General features: G+C 32.1%; 1 protein-coding gene across 2 annotated transcripts in view; it reads right to left on the bottom strand.

The window, feature by feature from the left end:
• Nucleotides 1-24,210, bottom strand: part of RASA1 (RAS p21 protein activator 1) — a 105,496-nt gene that overhangs the window by 7,016 nt on the left and 74,270 nt on the right. For both annotated transcript variants that reach the window (XM_004470611.4, XM_058275695.2), the window contains exons 10-21: nt 22,449-22,569; nt 21,501-21,657; nt 14,973-15,060; nt 12,755-12,832; nt 10,613-10,770; nt 10,042-10,118; nt 8,501-8,673; nt 8,006-8,165; nt 6,496-6,638; nt 4,919-5,034; nt 4,069-4,155; nt 1,089-1,156 (exon numbers count right to left, since the gene is read on the bottom strand). In XM_004470611.4, the coding sequence (XP_004470668.1) occupies nt 1,089-1,156; nt 4,069-4,155; nt 4,919-5,034; nt 6,496-6,638; nt 8,006-8,165; nt 8,501-8,673; nt 10,042-10,118; nt 10,613-10,770; nt 12,755-12,832; nt 14,973-15,060; nt 21,501-21,657; nt 22,449-22,569 (1,426 nt within the window). The remainder of the gene's footprint in view (nt 1-1,088; nt 1,157-4,068; nt 4,156-4,918; nt 5,035-6,495; nt 6,639-8,005; nt 8,166-8,500; nt 8,674-10,041; nt 10,119-10,612; nt 10,771-12,754; nt 12,833-14,972; nt 15,061-21,500; nt 21,658-22,448; nt 22,570-24,210) is intronic.

The raw sequence follows: 24,210 nt of genomic DNA, 5'->3' as shown, positions 1-24,210 counted from the left end.
GACCTCTTCTTCATTTTGAAGAGAAAAACATGAAATTTAATAAACTTTTTAAATATTTTAGTTATCAGGAACACATTTCCCTACAGAGACTATATAACAGAATGCAAATGAAAAGTATCTGTGGCTTTAGTAAACCTCCCCTAAAGCTTAAGATACTTATTAAACAGTAAAAATCTATAAGTAGTCTGACTGTCTGATTTAGATCATACTCTGTATCTTAAGCAGCTAAATAATAATGTTGTCTAGAGGTTCTGATACCAACAGTCAGATAAATAAATCTTTCCAAAAGGAGACACTCCTTCATTCTTAATAGATTCATAGTTTTAAACTTTTAAATGTTAGTACCAATAAAATTATAGAGATGTGATGGCTATAAAAGAAAAAATTAACATATTCCAAAAATATTATTAAATACAACTTTGAGCTTCAAATAATTAAGAGAAAAATGGTTCAGGTTCTTTCTGTTAATAATGACTCATTATTACAGGCCAAGTTGTAGATTTCACTCAACCTTTCTTTCAAAGAATCCTACAACATCTGAAAGTCATTTACATAATGGAAATAGGGGTATTTAATTAAAACGAAATCTGATTTATTAGAGTTTTAAATGGCCCCTTAACATTATAACTAGTGACAAGAAATATATAATGGGAGAAACGAGGGCTACTTCCTTTATGGGTACTCTGAGAGCATGAACTGCTACTGTGGAATATAATTTTAATTTACTCTTAAAGAAACTCCAGCCTGCAGTAGTGATGACATGGGCTCAGTGCACAGAAAACCCTTCTTCTCAACATGGAAAAGTCAAGTTGCAGATTGTAAAAAGTCATCATAATCAGCGTGAGATACAGGTAAGGGTAGTAAAAAGTAGAATGTGTCTCATCATGCACTCTCAGTGTTCAGTTATTAGATGGAAATGAAGGTAAGAAGGAAAACAGAAAACCTAATGAAACAAAAGGAAAGAAGGAAGAAGAAAAGAGAAGATTGCTCTGAAATGCTTTATACCCACTTTTAAAAGATGAGTATTCTTACTTGGTAGTGTGAAACTTTTATCTTTTTAAGTTTCAAACTTCATCAAAAGCTATTACCTGAGATGATATTAAACATCCGTGGATTCAGGATAGCAGGACAGATGAGACGAAGAAAAACAAAACCACTGAAGGGAGGAAAATTTTTATTAGAAAACTATATATATTATATTAAAATAATATAGAGAAAAACACTTTTTAAATACTCCTAGAAACAAACTTTACTCTGAACTAATGCAGGGAAACCTGAACACAGACAGCTTTCCAAATTTGGACTTTAAGGTTTACTTTGGGAAGAGGTTAATTTATATCTGTAAGACTTTTGTCTTTTTCATTATGTATTTATTCCAGGTTAGAGTGTATTTTATACTTTACTCTGACAAAGTACTGTTTTTCAGGAACTCCAGCAATTTCTGAAATACTACAGGGGTACTAGTAAACCTTTAGTTTTATTAGATACATAGTGCTGTAAGGTTATAAAATATTTTCTCACATCTATTTATTTGTTTGTTTAACCAAGATAGCCAAATCAAGTCTGTTATAAATCAAGTTGGTTATATCTGTTTTGTTGATGAATCATAAAATAAACATCCCTTTCACTAGGGAAAAAATGGCCTCTTGATAAATAAAACATATTATTATAGAATGCTGAAAAGCTTTAAAGATAAAAAGATAGTCTTTCCAAAGTAAAAAAAAAAAATTGTTCTAAACTTACAAAAGAGTAATAGCAAAACTAAATATCAGTATAAAAGCACACAGCATAACAACAGCTGTTGATGATTTTGCCTACTGCTTTTATTTTGGTAACAATGTAGTAATGTAACAATTCAAGTATAAATAGGTATTTCTTCTATGCTCCCTTTAGTCACTGATATTTACTTGTCCCTTGTAAAGACAAGTATTATTCCCAAAATGGTTTAAAATTCTTTCCAGTGATTAAAATAATTGGTAAGATCTGTGTTAGAGTGGATAATTCATCTTCTCAACATTTATCTTCAAATATGACAGAAAATGAATGTTGTTTCCCAGGCAGAATTTATAGCAATTATAATATATAACGAGGGCAATTATTAAGTCCTTAAATTTGGATTTCTTCTAAATTAATTTTTGCAGACTGTCAAACAAATTTTGCTTGAAAATATTTTGATACTTAAGTAGGTCTGAACTCAAACCCTACCCTGGTAACACTGAACCATAAATGAATTTCAGTGTGCAAATTTACTTTGTTTGAGTTATTAGAGCTGATATTAAACATTTAGACAAAAATAGGCACCTATACATATTAAAACGTTTATTACTAGAGACAGAAATTAACACATGGGGCGTAAATGTCCCTTAAAACACCCTGTCCTGATAACCAATCCACATAGCAGAATTTCTTGCTGTTTATTTATACCTGTTTGAAACTTATAGTTTATAAAAAAAATTCACACATGACTGTGCTGAAAAACAACTATATGCTTGAAATTCTTTTCCAATTACCACTTAAACCAACAAATACAGAATATGGAATTCTTAAATATTTATGTGAAACCATAACTCATCAAGAGACATTTTGTCTGCAAAATAAAGTGAATCCCTTTTATAAAATTTAGACGGGGGACAAAACTAATTGTATCACATTGGTGTCACTGGTGGTTACCTAATTTTTTAAAAGGGATTTAATGTAACCAGCAGTGTACATTTTACAACTAAATTATATTATTATGAAACTCTGCTGTGTTCTCTGATACTTGTGCACTAAACTTCAAACTGCCTTGTATGGGTTGGGGTCTATTTAACAGAAAAGGCTGCAGTAATGTTAAGGATATCAGATAAGAGTCTTAAGCGGTTTGCCCTTAGTTCTGCCTCAGCCACTAATTTTCATTTATAGGTTATAACCTAAAGCAAATAATTTAACCTCTCCAGATCTGTTTCCTCATTGGAAAAGTAAGTTAGAATAATGATATTGTCCCTTTTACTTGCCAAGGCAGTTATTTCTAATTATTGCACAATGAACAGACTGAAATACAGGGGCTCAGATTCAGAAACAGGACCTCTGATTAGAGATTAGCCTGGAATCACAGTCTTACAAACAAAATAATATCTAAATGGTTTATTGCTTTTCCCTCTTAGCCCCAAATCATGACATTTGTGTACGTATACTTTATGAGTTAGCTAGTTTTGATGGTTAAATAACCTTTAACTCATTCTATAAGAATTTCGAATTCACTATAAATAAATTTTTCGTTTGTTTTTTTAGGAGTCCTGGGGATTGAACCCAGGACCTCATACATGGAAAGCAGGCACTCAACCATTGAGCTACATCCACTCCCCATAAGAGTTGGTCTATTTGTTTTGCTTTTAGGAGGTACCGGGAATTGAACTCAGGACCTTGTACATGGGAAAGCAGGCACTCAATCATTTGAGTTACATCCCTTCCCCAACATCCTTTTTTTTAAAAGATTTCTCTTTTTTTTTTTCCAGTTTATTGCCCCGTCTTGTTGTTCTGTGCTCACTGTCTACTCTCTGCGTCTATCTCTGTGTGCTCCCTGTGTCTGCTCATCTTCTCTTTAGGAGGCACTGGAAACCAAACATGGGACCTCCCATGTGAAAGAGGCACTCAGTCACTTAAGCCACCTCTGCTCCCTGCTTTGTTGTGTCTCACTGTGTTTTCTCTGTGTCATCTTGTTGCAATGAGCTCGCCACACTAGTCCATCGCGGCAGCTCACTGCCTTGCTCATCTTTTCCAGGAGGCGCAGGGAACAGAACTGGTGATCTCCTATGTGGTGGCAGCTCAACTGCTCAAGCCACATCCATTTCCCTAACAGTTTTAAGAAATATAAAAACTAGCTAAATATCTCACTTCTAAATGTTACAATAAATTAATGTTTAGGAGATACCTGAACTCAGAAAATATTCAGTAGAGCTCTGGACATAAAAAGCAAAGAAAAAGGCCTTGAGTTGTATGCTCTGAACTGTTCTAGTATTCACATTTATCCACTCAACTGTTTGGATATGTTATATTCAGTGATGTAACAAATGAAATGATGAGCCTTACCTAACAACTCTGGTTCTCATCGTTGTATTTGTTGGCCACTTGTCCTGAACAGATTTCTGTAAACACCCATAAATATATCTCAGTGTCCTGTAAAATAACACAATCATCTCAATTACAGAAAGCAAGTGAAAATACTGATCTCACTGCAGCCAAAAGCTTGAAATGAGAGGAGGCATTTAACTCTCAATTTACCCCAATAAACTACACTCTAGTGCAACTGGTCTTATCTCTACCAAAAAGTAATTTATGAAAAGAAACAAGACTCACATTTAGCAAGGGTTAAAGAAAACTTATTATTTTCATTATCAATTTATAGAGATATCTTGACATTTACTCTTGAAGAAATTTTACCAGTTTAGACTATATCTATGTTAATAAGAAGTATGGAATAAATATTGGATTGATATAGAGGGACTAATGGGTTCAAGTTTCAGGAAGACAGTTTTTAGCTTAAGATAATAAGTTAAATTCTACCTGAAAAAGTGAATTCACTAATACTGAAGGCCTTTAAGCAGAGACAGAGTGATTATCTGGTGTACATTTTGAAAAAGAAATTTAAGCATAGGTTATATAGATGGATGAGATGTCTTTTATGATACCCTTAAGCTTGAAACCATAAGTTTCTACTTATGGTAGACGTTATATATATCAGATATATTGGCTCATATAAAGACAAGGTTTGTTTAAGCCATTCTTTTCCCTTAAGTACAATTCAGAATCTAAAAACCATTAAACTTTTCAAACTGTAATAAAATCAGAACAATGGAAAGGCTTTCACATATTTTAGAAATACGAATTTTTCAAAATGCAGATATACAATTTTTTGTCAAATTAAAATTTCAGTACTTACGGTGGAAGTATTTCTGAAGCCATGAATATTTTCTCCACAAGCTCTGAAAGTATGTTCAATAGGTGTGCTAAATTAGTGTTCACATCTTCATTTTTTTCTAATTTTGATGGACTTAACTAAGAGAAAGAATAGATGCAATCTAAATGCATTTTGGCAGTGGTAAATGCAAATTAATAAGGGTAAACAAGAAGTTGTAGTTTTCAAGGTTCTTCTCCCACATTTCAATTTGCATTTGTCTTTTTGTTTTGTACAAATGGGAATTTTTTATTAGTTTGCTCTATACAACTCCTAATGGGTTCATTACCATCCATTTCCAATTATACAACTTAAGATCAAGAAGTGATTATCCAACAATTTTTAGTTGATTGGGGGATTAATCCTAGTAATAAAGTTCCCTTCTATTCATTTACCACACTTTGAATAAATTTTAAGGCACACAAAATTGGGTATGACTTTTATGTGTTCATTTTAAATGCAGTATTCTCAACTAGAAGATAACTCAACTAAAAGACAAAAAAGCCCAGCATTAGTGGCCATTTACTCACCAATATACCAAGGGTATTTACATGGAAGAAAGACTGCCATGCCACTACTATAAAATCAACCTTAATTTTATTTATTTGGGATAAAAAAAACTCTGATGAAAACAGGCCTTTTCTGAATGAGATGCTTTATATAATGACTAATAAAATATCAAATGCCTTATGCAGAAGCACAAAATTTTCAGTATCCCTTGACATCTAAGAGTTCTGATCTAGAATCAAAGGAATAGATTTATCTTTAGAGATCTAAATTTCCTATCCTGGATCCAAAGTCCAGAGACCTCCTCCAAACTTAATAAATCTCTTCATCATCCTTCACAGTTAGGTCAACCATGGCACTATCTCAGTTTTCCAACAGTAAATCACTAATTTCTTCCATTTAATTAGTAAAAATTAGCAACTTAGTACAGAATTAACATTTAACAATAACAGTGTCCAAATACCAAAAGAAATTTCTCATCTTATTAATCTCATGTATCTATAAAGTATATTTAATATCTTCCTTCTCTAGCTGTTCTACATTCAAAATAAAATGAGAGAAGAGGCACACTGAGATTCACTTTTTATTTTAATGGTTTATTATGAATTTATATTGAAGCCTTAATTATTATTAAGAGGGTATTTTTTTTTTTGCTTTGTTCTAGGTTACGTTGGTGAACTGCTCCCCCCGCTACCCTATAAAGTGCTACATAGAACATAAATAGGTTAAACAACAAAACTCTCTAGCAAAACCTTCAGCTTATATGTTATACATATTTTCTGAAGGTAGCATATATTTTACCATTAGTACAGTAGGAGAAATGACAAAGTAACTTCATGAATTTTGGGTACAACTTGATGGTTTTTAATCCCAGAATAAAGTGCATCTTTGAAAAAAGCCTGTTTTGTGTAACTTATTTGTAAATGAATTACAGAAGATACACTTGCTCAGATGAATAACTTCAGAAAGCTAATATATTTTCCTTAAAATATAACTAGTTTTATAAAGCAGTACTATTACAATATGCTAAAATACTTAAAACATTAAGTTCTTACCTCACAGGACTGCTTGCTTTCCATTATTTTTAAAATGGAGTCTTTCAAAGCATGATGAACAAATTGTGTAGCGGTGGCTTTCATATACTGCTCCATCAAAGTGCTTGCAAGTGTTGTGGCTCGAAATAGAGTAGTGGCTTCATCTACATAAATATTTATTTATATTGAAAGGATACTGGTAAAGTATTGAACTAAGGTGAACCAAAATGGAGATTAAATGAATACATTTTTCTGCAACACTTAGACAACTAATAGCCATTTAGATATGCTTAATGCAGCATTGAAATATGGATTATGATATCCTGTATTTCCATAGACTTAACTCAGCAAAAGACTTTAACTTCCTCATTAGCTCTCGGCCAGGAAGAGGTATTAAACCTCTATAGGCATAAGAAAACAATAACTGCCATCAAGCTCAGAATGGTAATATGACCTTTCTAAGACTGAATAGCCAGTTATTGACAAAGTGCAATTTTGTGGCCTGTGGATCCTCATCCTTTAAAAAATTTTAAGTTTAGTCTCCAAATAAGAATATAACTTTATAAAAACTAATGTACTGATTATTTACAGCCTTATCATATGATTAAGACATAAAATCCCAGTATAAATTATTGGCTGTTAATAAATTTTAATAAAATTATAGTAAAACATGAAAATTGCCAGAAAATACAATCTCACTTTAAACTAGTCCCACCACTTTATCCATTCCTTGACAAACCTATATATTTATGCATTTTCTATGATTAGGAAGAACCAGTATTACATTGTATAGTGGATTTGGTGAATCTTGAAGCAAGCACAGTTAGTGAGTCAAGGAGCAGGAAAATGGGTTATTTTGACAGATTTGTGAGGCTTTTACAAAGCGCTGTGTGTACAGCTATGATTCTTGGGAACTACCTGCTTTTAGAAGATAGAAATAAAATGCAGCTGACAACCAATTTCTGTGTAATCGATTACACTAAGTAAACATAAATGAGAGTACATGGTAAGCATACCAAATTATTCTTGATAATCAAGCTCTATGACTTTCTTATGGCTTCTAATATTAATTTGCTTTGACAAAAACTTGTATCAGAAATCCTGGCCTCCTGCTGACAAGAATACAAGCGGACACAGAAGAACACACAGCAAATGGACACAGAGAACAGACAACTGGCGGGGTGGAGGGAAGGGGAGAGAAATAAAAAAAAAAGAAAAGAAAAGAAATACTGGCCTCCAATAATAGCCAACAGAAGAATCAGAACATCCCAACTTCAGTTTTTAAGGAAAAACAGAAGAATAACTTAGGTTGCATATATATTCTCTCTTTAAAATCTAATTAAACCCTTTTTTTAAAATTTATTTTTATTTATTTTTTAATGTTACATTAAAAAAATATGAGGTCCCCATATAGCCCCCACCCCCTTAACCCCACTCCTCCCACAATAACAACCTATTTCATCATCATGGCACATTTCATTGCATTAAACCCACTTTTAAAAAGTATCACACTAACACATCCATACCCTACCTTCCATGCTTATTTCTCTGTCATTTAGTGTACATAACAACGATGATTCAAGTTTCTCATGAAGAAAAATCCTCAGCAGGATGCTAGCCAGTAGTGTTCGGTCTTGTCCACATACATGTGATAGAGCATTGACTACATGCAGCTCCTTTAGCAGTATAAGCTAAAAATGACATAAAAAAAATAAAGGACTAAAGTATATAGCATTAAGCATTCTCAATGAGATGAACAAGAAATGTTCTTCTGAAGATATGTTCTTATATTTAAAAATATGTTCTATTCTATTCTAGTTTAAAAGTAGAATGAGTTTATAGCCTACATATGTCAGTCTCTTAAGACCAACATCACACTGCAATATTTTTTAACCTTCTCTGGCTGCCAGGGTGCCACTAGGCTACGAAATTACTACTATTTAATTTAATGGGTCTTTTATTAAATGTTTAATGTTTCTGTTAATAACGCCATAAAAAATAATGAGACTGGTAAATAATTTAATACCTCTTTAAATTCACTGTACTCTTCTTCTGGCATGATCTTTTCCATAGAATACCGTGCTCGGACACGCAAGGATCCTGGTTCAATACCTTTTAACGGTATGTGGGAACTGAGCAGAAACCATTCATCTGTGGCATGCCCTTTCTGTAACCGGCTCAACTGGCAACGCATAAATACTTTGAAAGAAAAACATTATCAAATGATACTGTCTAAAAAGATGACACTATAATCAATCACATAAAGTAAATTTTCCTGATGCGCAGTCTTCTTTATAGTGTTACGGTTTTTATCAAGAAAGGAGATTCAATAACATTACAAATTTAAATATATAATTCTTCATTCATTGACTGAATGCCTACTATGTCAGGTTCTGTGATAGGTAGGGATGTGATGGGTAGACACAGACATGATTAAGATATGGTCACTGACTTGCATAGAGGTCACAATCTAGCCAAGAAGGTAGGAGAGCAATTATGGTAGAGTGTGATAAGTTCTACCACAGCAGTTACTACTCCTGTAGTGCCGAGAAATAGCATCTAATTTAGCCTGAGGAGGTTAAAAGCAATTGCAAACAGGTAACTCTTGTACAAAGGATCTAGAGGTATAGCTAGGTAGGAAGGTTAAAAAAAAAAAGAGTCAATTTCAAATAGAAGATAAGGAGACACTTTTAAATTCCACTAATGAACTATAAGAAAGCTGGTGTGGCTTACACAGGATATACAAAAGATTATACAGCAGAAGTGAAGTGAGGAGAGGAAAGCGCCTTCTGTTAGTCATTACTAGGGTTGAACTTCATCTTAAAACTAATGAGAACACAGGCATTTAAATAGTATAGAAGTTATAGAATAAGCATTTTATAGAGAAAAACTTAGGCTTTGATGTCAGTGTTAATACATATGATCACTTATTCCCCTTAGCCTGAGTTTTAAGGTGTATTAATCCAGTTCACCCTGACGCGAATTGCTAAAACTCATTGCTAACTGTCTCAGCAACAGGCTGGTAAAATGAATGCTGCTGAGAACACAAACGAGGACAGTCTGACTATCTGAAGTCAATTAAAAAAGTACTCTAGTTTAAAGAAACTTTTTAATATAATATTTTCACCATCTACTTTATAAAGGCCTTACATGCTTAGTATAGGAACATAGGGGGGAAAATCTAAAAAGTAAAAAAGGGTTCCGTGGATGAGAGGAAGTACAACAGAGAGATAACCAATCATACTATTTTGGTGTTTTTATTTATTGAGAGGTGAGGTTGGGGGAGGTGGGGGAGGAAAGAGGAAGATGGACAGGTATATTTTAACCTTAACGGCTTAAGTTTGCAGTATTCAGTCATTTTGCTCTTTTTTTTTCTTTCTAGATAGATTCTTCTCAACAATGAATACTTTTTAAAGTGTAAAAAAATATATCTTCAATCATATTACTTGCACTTCTTTTACTTTTTGTTTTTTAATTTCTATTTTAGAACTACATTTCAGTATGAATATAAAAAGTACATAAAACACATTTTCTTTACTTTAGAAAGAACTTTCTTTATCAACTTACAGATATCAGGATCTTTGCTTTTCTTTGTTTTATTACTAAGAGTTATTTCAAATCTGTTGATGTCAGGAGGAAGATCACTAAAGGAGCAAGGATAAAAAGAATTAAAATGTTCTGGCATCAGTCTATCGGATTCTACTAAAATGTTCTGGCATCAAATGAGCCCCCTATTTCTGCTCAACAACTTTAGTATACTTGATTTAAAACTAGATTCTAAACTAACAATACAGACAAGCAAATTATATACCTCCCCTACCATCTTTAACCTCCTAAACTAGAAATAGTTCATTCAAGTCAGTCATGGAAATCCTAGTAAATATTTTGTGTATGTGAGTTAGTAAATGTTTTGAACTTGTCAGTAAAACTAATTCACACTAATAACTAGGTGAAAAACCAAGGACATGGCATTTTACTAATAAAAGTGAACAAATAAAGCAGAAAATAATTTTATATACTATTAAAACACCTGGACTTGGTAACTTAGTTCTGACAGTTTAGATATAGAGCAAAAAAGAGGAAAAGATGCATTATGGCAAAATAAAATGATTTAATGTAATGATGAAATAAGACTTACTCAAAGACAAACTCTTCTGACCATACAGGATTTTGCCCTTCCCTTGCATGAGTTTTTGCTACCTGGACACTATTCAGGTAGATGTTACAATATGGGTTAGTAAAATGTTTTACTGGGAGTTTATGAGCTTCTTCAATATGTAAAACAAGACTGCTGACCTAAAGAAAACACAAAAATTATTACCCCAGATTTGAAGAATTATGCAGTAAGTGCCAAAAGCAAATATTACAAAACAAAACCATAAATAGTGACACACTTCAGAAAATACAAGCTTCAGGTAAATTGTCCCTTTTTTGCAGCAGACTATAAAATACAATAGTCAAGCAATTAAAATAATTCTCCCTGAAAAATAATGCAATTTTTATTTTACAGGTTTTCCTGCAGTTACATTCTTAAAGAAATATACCTTTTCTATCAGAAAGTAATGATTCAGAGAAAACGAAGATGATTCTTCATTAATATAAGTAAACTACTATTACTACCATAATCAAAATCCTTTGTTATATATTGCATATCTGGATGATTTTATTTTTATAGAGCATTTGTTTCATAGCTAAAAACCATTTTAAAGATACTACTTTTACTTTCTCATTTTACAAAGAAGCTAAGTTATTTGTGAGGAGTTAAGTTTTGGTGCCAAAACAGACCATCTACCTTCTAGTATCATGTCTCTCTCTCCTGCCATCTTCTACTACATGGCATTGGACAAGTCAGCCTTTCGAGTCCCACTTTCCTCATATATAAAATAAAGATAAAGCCTATATTGCAAGACAGTTGCTAGGATTAGAAATAGTAAATGTAAAGCGAGAAACGTTAACTAGGACTATATCATATTACACCTATGAATGATCATATCATGGCTATTTCACATAAGATAAAATATGCCTCTTTTTTTTTTTTTCCTTTTAAGGAGGCAGTGGGGATTGAATCCAGGACCTCATATATACAAAGCAAGTGCTCAACCACTGAGCTACACTTGCTCCCAAAATGTGCTCTTTTACAAGAATTCAGTCTGCTTTTCAATAATTTGCACCAAAATGTTAAAATATTTTGAGGACACTCAGATTATTTGTAAAATTAAATGTCTCTGAGGCAAAGGACAGTCTTTTGCTTACAGGGACTATTTATATATTTAAATATTAACAAATTACTTACTCCAAATAGAACGATATGGTAAGTTTACTGAGTTTACTGGAAATTCCCAGAAATAGAACAAAAGTTACTTTAGTAAATTAATATTGTTTTAAACTTTCCTCAAACAAGAATGCCCAAATTTGCCTAATGTCTTCCAATTATTTAGGGATAACTCGATCATGAAAAGAGAACAGCAAAGAAACAGAGGCTATAAAGTTGATTTGCATACATAGAAAGAAAAAGAACACCTAATTCTAATTCTCCAAAACAAAAGGATAGAGGGAGCATGTTAGTGTTTCAAATAAGACAGAATACCATCTAAGAGTTATGCAACAGGGAGTGGATGTGGTTCAAGCACTTGAGTGCCTGCTTTCACATGGAAGGTCTGGATTTGGTTTCCAGTACCTACTAAAAAACAACAACAACAACAAGCAAACAAATGAAAACTCAGGGAAGCTGTGTGGCTCAGGGCTTGAGCACTGGCTTCCCAAATACAAGGTCCCGGGTTGATCCCCAGACTTCAATACCTCAAAAAAAAAAAAGGTTATGCAATAGATTTCAAAAGAAATTACTATAATACGAAAAATGCCCCCGAATTATCAGGATGGGTACTATAAGTCAGATAATCTAGTACCTTTCAGAACTACTTTTTAAAATAGGTCAATATAAATTTTTGGTTAAAAAGAATAGTGAAAGTGCCACAATAAATAGTTTGTCATTGTTGGCTTGGTTTTGTTATTTTAAATGGAAAAATAAAAATATCTCTGATATGTACTCAAAATTGACATTGCAGACCAAGATGAAGAACAATCTCTTTCACAAATAACTTTTTCCCATTACTGAAGCTGGTGGCACTGTAGCTATAAAATGCCTGACAAGTTTTACCTCTTTCAAGAACTCTAAAGCACTTGAAAATGTTGATCAAAATAAAAAACAAAAACAAGTTTAAAAAAAGGAGCAATGATAGCACAAAATGGGACAATTACAAATCAAAGGAAATTATTTCACCTGACGCAGGCGTTTATTTGATGTTCCTGGACTACTTTTTCGTAAATTGCAAAATGCCTGCAGACCTTTCATCCAGTCCTACAAAAAATAACAGTATTTCAAAGGAACAAACATATTAGTTTACAGTTTCCAATCATCAATTGGTCTTCTTTAAATTCAATAATTTTTCCTTCTCTTGATTGCCATTTCTATTCTGACAGTATACTGCACTTTCGTGTATTTGTGTCCAGTATAGTAAAATAATCAAAACCATTATAATAATTCTGTTAAAAATTGTTATTTCTGGAAAATCTTTAATTAATGTCAAGTAATGGCCACCAAATAAGTGGCCATTCATTAGCTACATATTTTACATTACAGGCTGTATCTCCCAGGCAAACTAGTACCTTACAAAAAGTGCCTATGTATAATTAAGCTTTATACTTTAGGCACCTTAAGACAGAATTTAACTTGATACATTTTGTTAGGAGGGCTGATTAATAATGTGATGAATTACTTGATGACAAACCTTCTAATCTTTACCTTAGACTATGATATACATAGAAATTTATAAGAGTATTGGGTAATTTGTAAGCCTTTCAAATTTAACATTAGATTAAATAAACTTATCAGCCTAATATCCGAATTAAACTGCAGGTACATATTTTTTTAAATGTTTAAATATCTACTGCTCTGGAGAAAGGATAGAACAATTGTAGGCTTATTAAAAGTATCTCTAAAGATTTCACTTTAGCTTACATGTTTCTGGAAAGCTCTAGAGGTATTATTGCTTTACTCAACCTATTTCAGTTTGTTGGCTATTTTAATGAATCTGAACTCTGCCAATGTTAGCAAAGTGTTTACAGTAAAGCAAATTAAGATGAAATCAATTTGTCATGGCTTTTACAAGTAGCAGAGACTCCAGAGACCACCAAATCACAAAAACTGAAAATATCATTTAAAGTCAAAAGAAGTTCATCTTTAAGTAGCACACAGAAATATGAAATATGGACAATTATATATAAATATAAGAAACTGCAAGAAGATTTATTCAGCTAAGGGAGGCGTGCAAAACATACTGAAATGTCATCAGGTCATATGGCACATCTTTACACAGAAAGAGGGAACAAGATAAAATGATTGAAAGACAGGATACTGAAGTTTGAATTTCTATTATTAAGTCAATTACTAACATTAAAAAAAAATGACTAAGTTCCCTGAATGTTTTTATCTCTGTTTTTCCCCTCCACAAATTAGGAATACATATCCACAAAAGATTTTATGTGGGTTATATGTTAAATGGTATATAATTAAAATATTGTGCAAAGACTGAAAATATGACATTTAATTATGAGCAATAAAACATAATGTCTTATTCATTAAGCTTATTCTATGGGACTAAGGTATTTTCATAATTTATGTTGAGGGGCCAGTGCCAAGATTTGGTTTGAAGATCATATGCTTTAAATCAAGGGTTGGCAAATTATGTTTTTATTTCCAACAAAGCCACTTTCTTTGACCTCTTAACCACCTTCAGGTTCCTTCCATACACTAGAAAAAGAAATATAGTCATATTTATACAAAATACAACTAAACACTCCAGAAATATTATGGTTTCAAAAAATAATAATTTTTAATGATATTTTAAAAAATTATTTCTTTACAACATTACTAGAAAGTTAATAAAAGTTATACGAAGGGCATTGCATATGGATTAATGGCTAGTACTGAAAGTTGACATTGTATTCAGATTTAGAGAAAATACAGAAAATTCCTATATTTTCCCACAAATTCCTATAAATTATTCCTGTAAGTATATTGATGACTGAACTATTTTTAGACATAAGTTCAAACAATGAAGAATATAACAATGCTCATTAGCAAAACTAACTGGCTTACCTTTGGATTGTACTGAGAATATCTATAACTTTTATGCAGAAAGGATTTTAAATGAGCATTCTCAGTTGGATTCAACATCACAGAGCATTTACATTTCAATTTAAAATGGAGTTTTCATTCCTAATAACCTTTCACTTATCAACTGCGTTTTTCTGCATTTGTTTCAAAAAAATGTTTTACACATGAAAGTTCTCATTCCTTAAAATAAAAAGATGATTAGATTTCAGGCATCCTTTTTTTAAATCAATGTATCTTAAATACAATAGCTTTCAGTTCTAGTTAATATGAAAACATGGGCTAAAATACTGATTTACAGTAGTTTAAGAAACAATTAACTTACCTCTGCTTGTTCTGGAGTTTCCCCTGCAAAGTAAAAGATGTAATGTTCTTCACTAAAGTGCTGAACTACTATCTGAAAACAGTTTGGCCTTTAAAATATAAAGGAAAAAAAAGTTACTAGGAGGCATAACTAAAAGCATTAAAACACATTAATTTTTTAAAAATCAAAATGTATAATTACATAACTTATATGTTTAATTTGGAGAAGCAACACTCTATTGTATTAGATCAATGGTAAAAAGAAAATGTCATCTCTATATAAATATTTTAGAAAACCTTTTATATATATATCGCACTATGAAAATTTTATCACTTTCAAAATTTAACAATAAACTTTAATTTTAAAAATCACTCAGAAATAGGAAAATTAGAAAAAACTGAAGCAGAATTGCAAGAACTCCACATACTTAAACATGCTTAAAGCAAATAAAATGTTACTGAACTCACTGCTCCATAAAATATATAATGTACATTTACATACACTGGAAAAGACTAAAATGCTGTTAGACCAAAATATTCTTAGTGGTTATTAAGTAGCTTGGAGGTGACTGGGATTTTCTTCTTTGCAATTTTATGTATTTTTATTTTTAAACAAATTGATCATTTTTCATCTGTTAAAATGGAAACATCACCACCTCATACAGACTTGTTCTAAGAATTAAATGACCTAAAACTGCTATACAGTAAATATTCTTGTCTTCTAATAGGATATACTGTATTATAATTCACTTGACACTTTAGATGGGAAATTTTTATCTTTTGAAAAGATGTGATGTCTTTACACCTAGACTTGAAAATGTTTATAAAAAGTTTAGTAAGGGCCTAGATATATTCACAACTCAACAGATGTTATTTCTATTTCCTTCTTTAATCAAAGATTATATTTTATGCTTAGCGTTAGGAAGCCATAAGCAAAATTGCAGAGTAGAAACTTAACATCTGCTAACAATAAAAAGCATTTTTTCAGGCTTTGATAATGCCATAAAGTATAATAATTATGGATAATGTATACTGAAGACTTCTGATTTTGAAAGTCAAGACATCTTGATAAAAAATAAAGCAAAATAAAAATAATTTTTCAAAAGTATACCTCTTAGAAGGCTCTGGACAGTAACCAAGACAGCTAAACTAAGAGGGATCAAGATCACTCTGACATAAGCCTGACATTCCCCATAGATTTTCCTCTCAAGCTATTTGTTATTCCTAATCTGTGTTGGGCAAAAAGCTGACAATGTGGACTACTATTCAGAGAGCAGCTGCAAGGAGACTAAAGAGCTAACCAGCACACTCAGCAGTTTCTCAGCTCTGGGATTGAAAACTATGAAGTTTAGGTACCTTAAAGGAGAAAGCTTTCAGTCAAGACCTCTAAAGGCCTATATACCTTCAGAATTAAGAGGAACCCAGACATCTGAACACATTTATATGCCTTATAGGTATGCCAGTCAGTGGGCCCTATTTGGAAATTTATGCTCCCTGGTGTGACAGAGTTGGACTCAGTTGTGGTTTCCTTACACATGGCTCTTTTGTCGCTTATTATGAACCTATAGTTAGTGCTAGAGTTGACAGATATATGTCCAAGAGACTCAAATCTCTGGGTTGTCCATGTGCCAGCCAGAATTGTAACACATACGCTCCAGTTCATTGGACTCACCCAGGAAAACTAACAAGGAGATGATGATGGACAACAACCATCCCAAGGAACAGAGAATGTCTTCAGGTGCAAGCTGAAAGGCTCCATGGGATCTAAGCCCCCTCTCAATTAGAGGTGGAGTGGGCATCATCACATCCCAGAATCCTCAGGATTGGGAAATGAATGATGGACTAGAGTAGACTCACTGGTATTCTAGGATTGACTTACTGTGATTCTAACAATGTAGTAATTTTTATCATTGATGTGGAGGCAGTGGCCAGTGGAGGTTCTGAAGATAGGGAGAAGGAAAAACAGGTATAATATGGGGACATTTTCAGGACTTGGGAATTGTCCTGAATGACATTACAATGACAGATACAAGCCATTATATATCTTGTCATAACTTACAAAATTGTGCAGGAGTATAAACTACAATGTAAACTATAATCCACACTCAATGGCAATACTCCAATATGTGTTCATCAGCTGTAACAAATGTACCATACTAATGAAGGATGTTGTTAATGTGGGAAGATGTGGCAGGGGTTGGGAAGGGGGCATATGGGAATCCCCTATATTTTTTATGTAACATTTATGTAATCTAGGTATCTTTAAAAAAAAAAAAAAGTATTCTTTAAAAAGTGAGCTAATCAAATTATTTTTTTAAAAAAAGGAAACCAGAAACAGAATAGGCTTCACCAGTACTGAAAACCCAACCTCTATCTGATCCCTGAATGGATCAAGATGAACTACCCCTATTCTAACTTGTCTAGCAGAAGACTGATACTTTCTGGGGACAATGACATTATCCATAACTTCTAAAATTCTTCATATACACAATGTCCTCCTCTTAAACATAACTGGACATTACAAAAATAAAGATTAAATAACCAAAAAGCCAAGAGAAAATAGGAGACGAGAGACAGATCCACATATAATCCAAAAACTGAAGTTAGACACAAATTTTTTAAAAATTAAAATCTTAAATAGATGAAAAAATAGAGAATTTAGCCACAGAATTGGATATATAAAAAAGCATCAAATGGAAATTCTAACCTGAAAAATGTAATAAATGAAACTTAGATCTCAATAAATGCATTTAACTGAAGAAGATAGTGGATTTCAAGACAGAGCAGAGGGAAACATCTAGCCTGAAGCACAGTGAAAAATAAAGGACGGAAACATAGAAACCACATGAGAAACAAACGGGGTATGGTGAAACATAGGTATAACAGACATAATATAGGTGTAATTGGAATCCCAGAAGATGAAAGAGAAAGTGGCAGAAGTATCTTATAGAAATACCAAGAATGTTCTAAAACTAACAAAAGATATCAAGTCTCAGATTCAAGAAGCTCTACAAACATTAGAAAAAATTCTTTTTAAAAATTTACTGTAGGCACTAAGGGTTTAACTACTGAAAATCTAAGAAAAATCTCAAAGCATCTGAAGAAAGAAAGATACATGACCTCTAAAAAGAGAAGTAATTACAATGACAGACATACTGGAGGCAAAGGCATCCATCTTAAAAATGCTAAAAGAAAACAGCCAATCTAAAATTAAATATCCAGCAAGAAAATCCTTCATAAAAGAAGGTGAAATAATAGATACTGCCACTGCAAAAGAGTCAACATATGAAAAGATGCAAGTTTAAAGATTCCCACATAAATAGTCACTACAATAATAATTTATTATCACTGAAATGTCTTTCAATTTTTCCATCTAAATTAGAGGCTATTATTTAAGAGAAAGCAGTATTAAATGTTTAATACAAAGAAACAGAATGCTTATAATATACTGACAATTATCGGGAAAATATGTACAATTATATAATTAGAGCCATGCAGATAAGAGTCATACAAGCAGTGCTGTTCAACATTCCTTCAGCTGTATACTGAGCAAGCATACCAATAACCTCTTGCAGAAGACTACTTGTTCACTTTCACGTTAGACTTTGTCTAAACACTAAAGGTCATTTAATTAGGTTCTTTGTTTAAACAAGGCAAGAGATATTCAATGCCTGCCATGTATAGAACAAAGAAAAAGATAACAGCATCTAACCACAATTTTTCCTTATTGTGCTTTGATACTTGCATTCTATAATGAGACATAATTAGATACAAATCTATATTTTACATGTCCTATTATCTGGTAGAACAGTCTTCTCATTTCCTTGAAATATACTTTGCTGATGCCAATTCCCTTGTCATTCGGTCTTCTCACTTAGTGCTTCACAACTACTTCATAGTAAGGCACCCATAAAAAAATTATTTGATGGTAAACTTGCACACTTTGAAAAAAAAATCTTCTCAATTCTTTTAATGAAACACTTGGGCTTAATTCTATGGACATAACTTTTTCATAACGGGTTTCAGAGTTGATATCATTAAATACAATTCACTAAGACTTTTAAAAATGTCTCCAAATTCTTAAAAGTCACCTTTAAGAATAAACTTCCCAGAGGCAGCAAGCTACAATCTCGTAGCAAATGGTAAATGTAAATGTGTTGCTTTTTCTCCACCTGAAATAAACTTCTTTCTTAATATTAACCAGACTAGGGACAATTCAGCCTCTTTAAATTGTACTTCAAGGATCTTATCCTTCTCTAATGCTAGGGTTTTTTTTTTCTTTAATTGGCAAGTATAATGTTGGCCTTTCTTTTTACAGTGCAAACAATTTAAATCAAATTGCACCTGTTAGAGAGATTTTCCTCAAGCTTACATGGATATTATTCTATGAGTCTTAATAATTCTTCAAGATTCATATTATTCAAAATATAAGACTCAGTATCACTAGTGAATCATCTTTAACTTCACTTTCTAAAGCTAAGTTTCTGTTTTGAACCCACAAACTTCGTCAGAATATATTAACTTTTGGAGGAAGTTTACCCACCCTTCAATAAATGTGCAAAGTGAGACTCATTTACCAAAGTTTCTTTTAGATCATAAACTTTAACAGAAGTCTTCTTCTGAACAGCTAAAACATTTATTACCAAATAAGAGTGGTATTCTGATCTTATTTTTTCACATAAAACAGAAACATATGCATGTAACTACATCTCTCTATTATTTCTCAATGATTCTTGATGTAAGGCCTCAAAATCTCCCTATATGGAAGACTCCGCCTCCTTAGCCATAAGCTTAATATTTCCATAGGACCTTCTTTCCTTCAAAGAATTCATTCACTATTTTGAATACTTTATCCTTAATAATTTGTTTTGGTACTTCCTTGCCTGACCAGTAATTTTTTTTCTAGCACTTCCGTGATGTCTGCAGTGAAAATGCAATCTTCTGGTTCTGTGTACAGTCTATTATTTGATATACCAATGTGTTTATTAATAATAATATCTAATACTATTTCAAAGAGGGTTATCTTCTATTTCATTTGCTTCTTGATCCCAAACATGAGAGTTGGCAGTTTCAATGTAAGCTGGTTAAACAACAATTCAACATCTGTGTGTAAAGTATTCTGGCTTTAGTTTTAGTTATTAATTGCATGACTTTGTACAAGTTTCCCAAGATTGACCTGATACTGCAGGAAAAGATCTATGAAAGGAGGGGAGGAGAGAGATGGAGTGGGGAAGAAGAAACTATCATTTTGAACATAAAGTTCAAATTTTTTCTTCATAAGAAGTGAATGTTTATGGTATGGTGCCAGAAAATATACTTGACACCAGTTTTTTATTAAATAACTTTCCTGCAAGTAAAATACTCTGGCTGAGGTACAGAGACTTTACTGTGTACAGCAATCCAAATTTCACACTACTCTCATTAAATGGTTCAATTAGTGGGTTACACTTTTTAAATTAAGCCTACTGTATTTAGGTTGTGACTCCAATGCCATTCCAGCTTTAATCATCAAATTGCCTATTATGGTGGTAAAATACATATCTGTACGTTGAAGGCAATTATAAAGAAACAGCAATAGAAAAAAAATGTCTAAATTAGCTATGGTCTTTATAAGACTCCCTTGCACCTTATTTAGTTTTTTGACTAGCTATTATCACTTCAAATAACATTGACATGATATTCTAGACACAGTTTGGGAAATAGAAATGATTAAGTTGTTTGCTTTATGGGTATTTTTCTTGAAGTTTTCACAATTTAAATAGGTAAAATATAAGTCTGTCCAATAGAAATGCCATCCTGCAGCAGAAAAACAAGCTGTTAAAACAATTGTTTTGACTGCTTTCTGTTTTATTAATCATTAACAATGGGTAATAAAACTGGTAAGAATACCTAAAAGATGCAGGGCTGGATTACTGATAATACTGATAGAGAAAGGAAGAGAAAAGCCTTTGTTCTTGAACAAAAACTAGATGTAATCAAGAGGTGGTTGGGTTTGACTAGTGATGTTCAGAATTTATATTTATTTTTGAAAAATCTTATAATCAGTATAAGAAAAATTTTTATTATAAACCTCAACAATTCCAATTACTCATTTCTTCCTATTAAAAAATGGTTCTTTATAGTATGAATTTCTGTTTAATGTTAAGATTTTTTAGGAACATACCTTGGAGTTAATAGTAGTGCTGGGTGTACTTAGTACTATCAAAATGCAATGAGTCAATGGAGAATCAGGGAAAAGTGACAAGACCCAAAGTAAGTCGCTCAAAAGATTGGTGGGGACAGGGAGGAAACATGTTATATACATATCAGGTCTTACTACAGAAAAAGACATTCCAAAGATTACTATGCAATACTTTGTACAATTTTATGAACAAGTTAATCTAAAATAAGTACGGTAGACAAAAATTATTGTAGAAAGTAAGCCTAATAACAAGTTTATATGATGACTTTAGGCTCTTAAAATTGATTTGCTATGCTTTAAAATGATCTAGACATATCCACTATTTTATTTTTAAAACAAATGCAAGAGAAAACTAAGAATATTCCTTACCTGCCAAAAAGACTGTCGTGAACAACATAAACAGAACATACACTGAGATCTATTAATCCTTTTGGTTTTGTAGCTCGCTTTTCACTTTCAAAATAAATAAGTTGGGCATCACTGCCCTCTAAGATAAAATATAAATTTTTCCATCGTTTTCCTTTGCCTGTTTAAAAAAAAATATTTCCCTAATGAAACATTAAACTGTGAAAATGTATATATTAGAATCATCAAAATTATCCTCACTGAAAATAAAAATTAAATATATTTCAGCTTTTATTCTAAAGGTCGAATAAACCCAATCCATATAACATACGAAAATGCCAGTAATTTAACTGTTGAAAAATCCCTTTTGCTATACTGATTGTTTAATGAATCACAGGATAAAGGATAATGATATCTTAGCTGTAACTTCAAAGACAGACCACATTATGATGAAACCTTTACAGTTCTTTTTTAGGAGCAATTCTTTTTATCTTAAGAAAAACATTCTTCCACTAACTACATCCCGCCACCATATCTAAATATTAAATTGAGGTAAATTTATAAAATGAAAATATCAGTATGGTGAATATGCCAAGTGCATAAGGAGTTTCTCTTTAAAAAGAAAGCACTGGAAAATAAATAAAATAAATAAATAAATAAATAACAAAAGAATGCATTGGAGCAGAGTGAGGTATGGTAGGAAGGGGTGATGGTGGTAGAAAGAACCCAACACCTTGTACTAGAACTGACCTCTGAATTTAAAGGCATATTTGGGAATATATAAGCTTGTTTCCTAAAACCTGGTTGGGAATTTAGAATTAATGTATCTAGACCCTAGATTTTGAAGGATGCTTGAAGAGACACTCTAAACAAGTGTCAATTACCAGTAATTCATGCAAAACAACAATTCCGTTAAATGGGTTAACGAAAAATACTGAAATTTAATCCTTAGTCATAAAAGTTTATACTTACCCTTTTTTAGAAGATATCCTTTTTTAACAATATTTTTATAAAAGGCATCCTTTGTTTTACGACGAATTGTATTATAGATTTCCTTGCCATCCACTGTATCACTAAGTACTTGTTCTTGATCCTGAATTTTGAAAAATATTAAAAATTACTACATGAATTCTAAGTCGAAATGAAGTAAAAATCTCTTAATTGACCAATAGAAATTAGAGTGTGTGTCTGTCTAGACAGTTTAAAAAAAAAAAATGTTTTTACTGCTAAAATCTAAACATACATAAAAAATACACTGAGATCGTTCGCTTTTCCAAGAAATTCCCAGAAAGATAACCTTGCCATTTTCCAAGAACATGGACAACCAATAAGCTATTTTCAAAAATACAGTTCTGTTGTATTTTATAGCAAATAACATTATTTTGAAAACATGAATTTGTCCCTACCTAACTTATCTACTAGCGACCAATTTCAGCACAACACAAATGGTGAAACTGGTATTTGTTTATGCACAATTATGTCTGAAAACAACAACAACAACACTACTAGGTGAATGCAGAAAACTGCACAAGCTGAACAGAGACATGAGGGAATGCACAAAAGGAACACAATTCCAACCTTAGTTCACCAACTGTTACACGCTACACCCATCCATCAACATCTGGTGTTAAAACTTTCATTTGACTTAGATAGTTTTCCTTCCAACACTTCACAGTAATTCATAAGCTCCCACTTTCACAAATATATGTTAGGTCTTTATAAAGGTAGAGTGCCATATTTATTGTAGCATTTAAATATTTTGTAACTGTTTAAAATGTATTATATGCTGCATTTTTATTAGGTTCCCATCTTTTTGGTGTGTCACTCATGAAGTTTTTGAGTGTTATATCCCTTATCTCATTTTCTCTATAAACCCCTATATAGTTTTTATTGCATTATTTTGCATAATATGATTTTAGACAGTCTAAATTGTCCCCAAATAAAAAAGCAAATTATATCAGGAAGAATAAAAAGAGAACCTTCATAATGATCTCTCCAGAATAAATTAATCTTTAAAATTACCAGAGTCCACTGGACCCAAATTTTATTTCTTAATTTCTTTTCTGAACAATACCCATTAATTGCAAGGATTCACATTTTATGACTTTTAGACTTTGACTTATTTGAAGAACAAAATTCATTCTAATCTGCAGCATATATGGATCCAATAGATTCTTTTATAAATCTAAGACATATGATGGGATCTTAGTGATCTTATTTTTCCTGTACCTTGAAACATTCTGCCATTTCATCATCCCAGGAACTATTTGTTCATATTCATCAATTATTCTCAAGGAGGCTAAAAAAGACTAAAATACTAAGAAAATAAAAGAATGACTGAATCACCTAAGGTAGGAGTTGGCAAACTATAGCATGCCGTGCTAAATTCAGGCTGCCACCTATTTTTTTATATAAAGTTTTACTGGAACACAATCATGCTCATTTGTTTATGTATTGTCTAAGGTTGCTTTTACACTAAAGAGGCAGAGTTTAGTAGCTGAAACAGAATGAATGACCCACAAAATCTAAAACATCATTATCTGGTCATTTACAGAAAGTGTGCCAATGATGATACAGCAGTGAAATAATCATCTCTATTACATCACTCCTCAGTTGTTTTCACTGTGTGCCAAGTATTGCAGCATCTTTAAAGAAAGTATAAAAAGACCACTTACACTGTATTTTTACTAGCTCTCATGGCATAAACTGAAAATTCAGAATGCTTAATTTTCTC

The sequence above is a fragment of the Dasypus novemcinctus genome, chromosome 2 (assembly GCF_030445035.2).
Source record: "Dasypus novemcinctus isolate mDasNov1 chromosome 2, mDasNov1.1.hap2, whole genome shotgun sequence".
NCBI lineage: Eukaryota > Metazoa > Chordata > Mammalia > Cingulata > Dasypodidae > Dasypus > Dasypus novemcinctus.
Note: the sequence above shows the minus strand (reverse complement) of the source record. Positions and strands in the feature narration are given on the sequence as shown.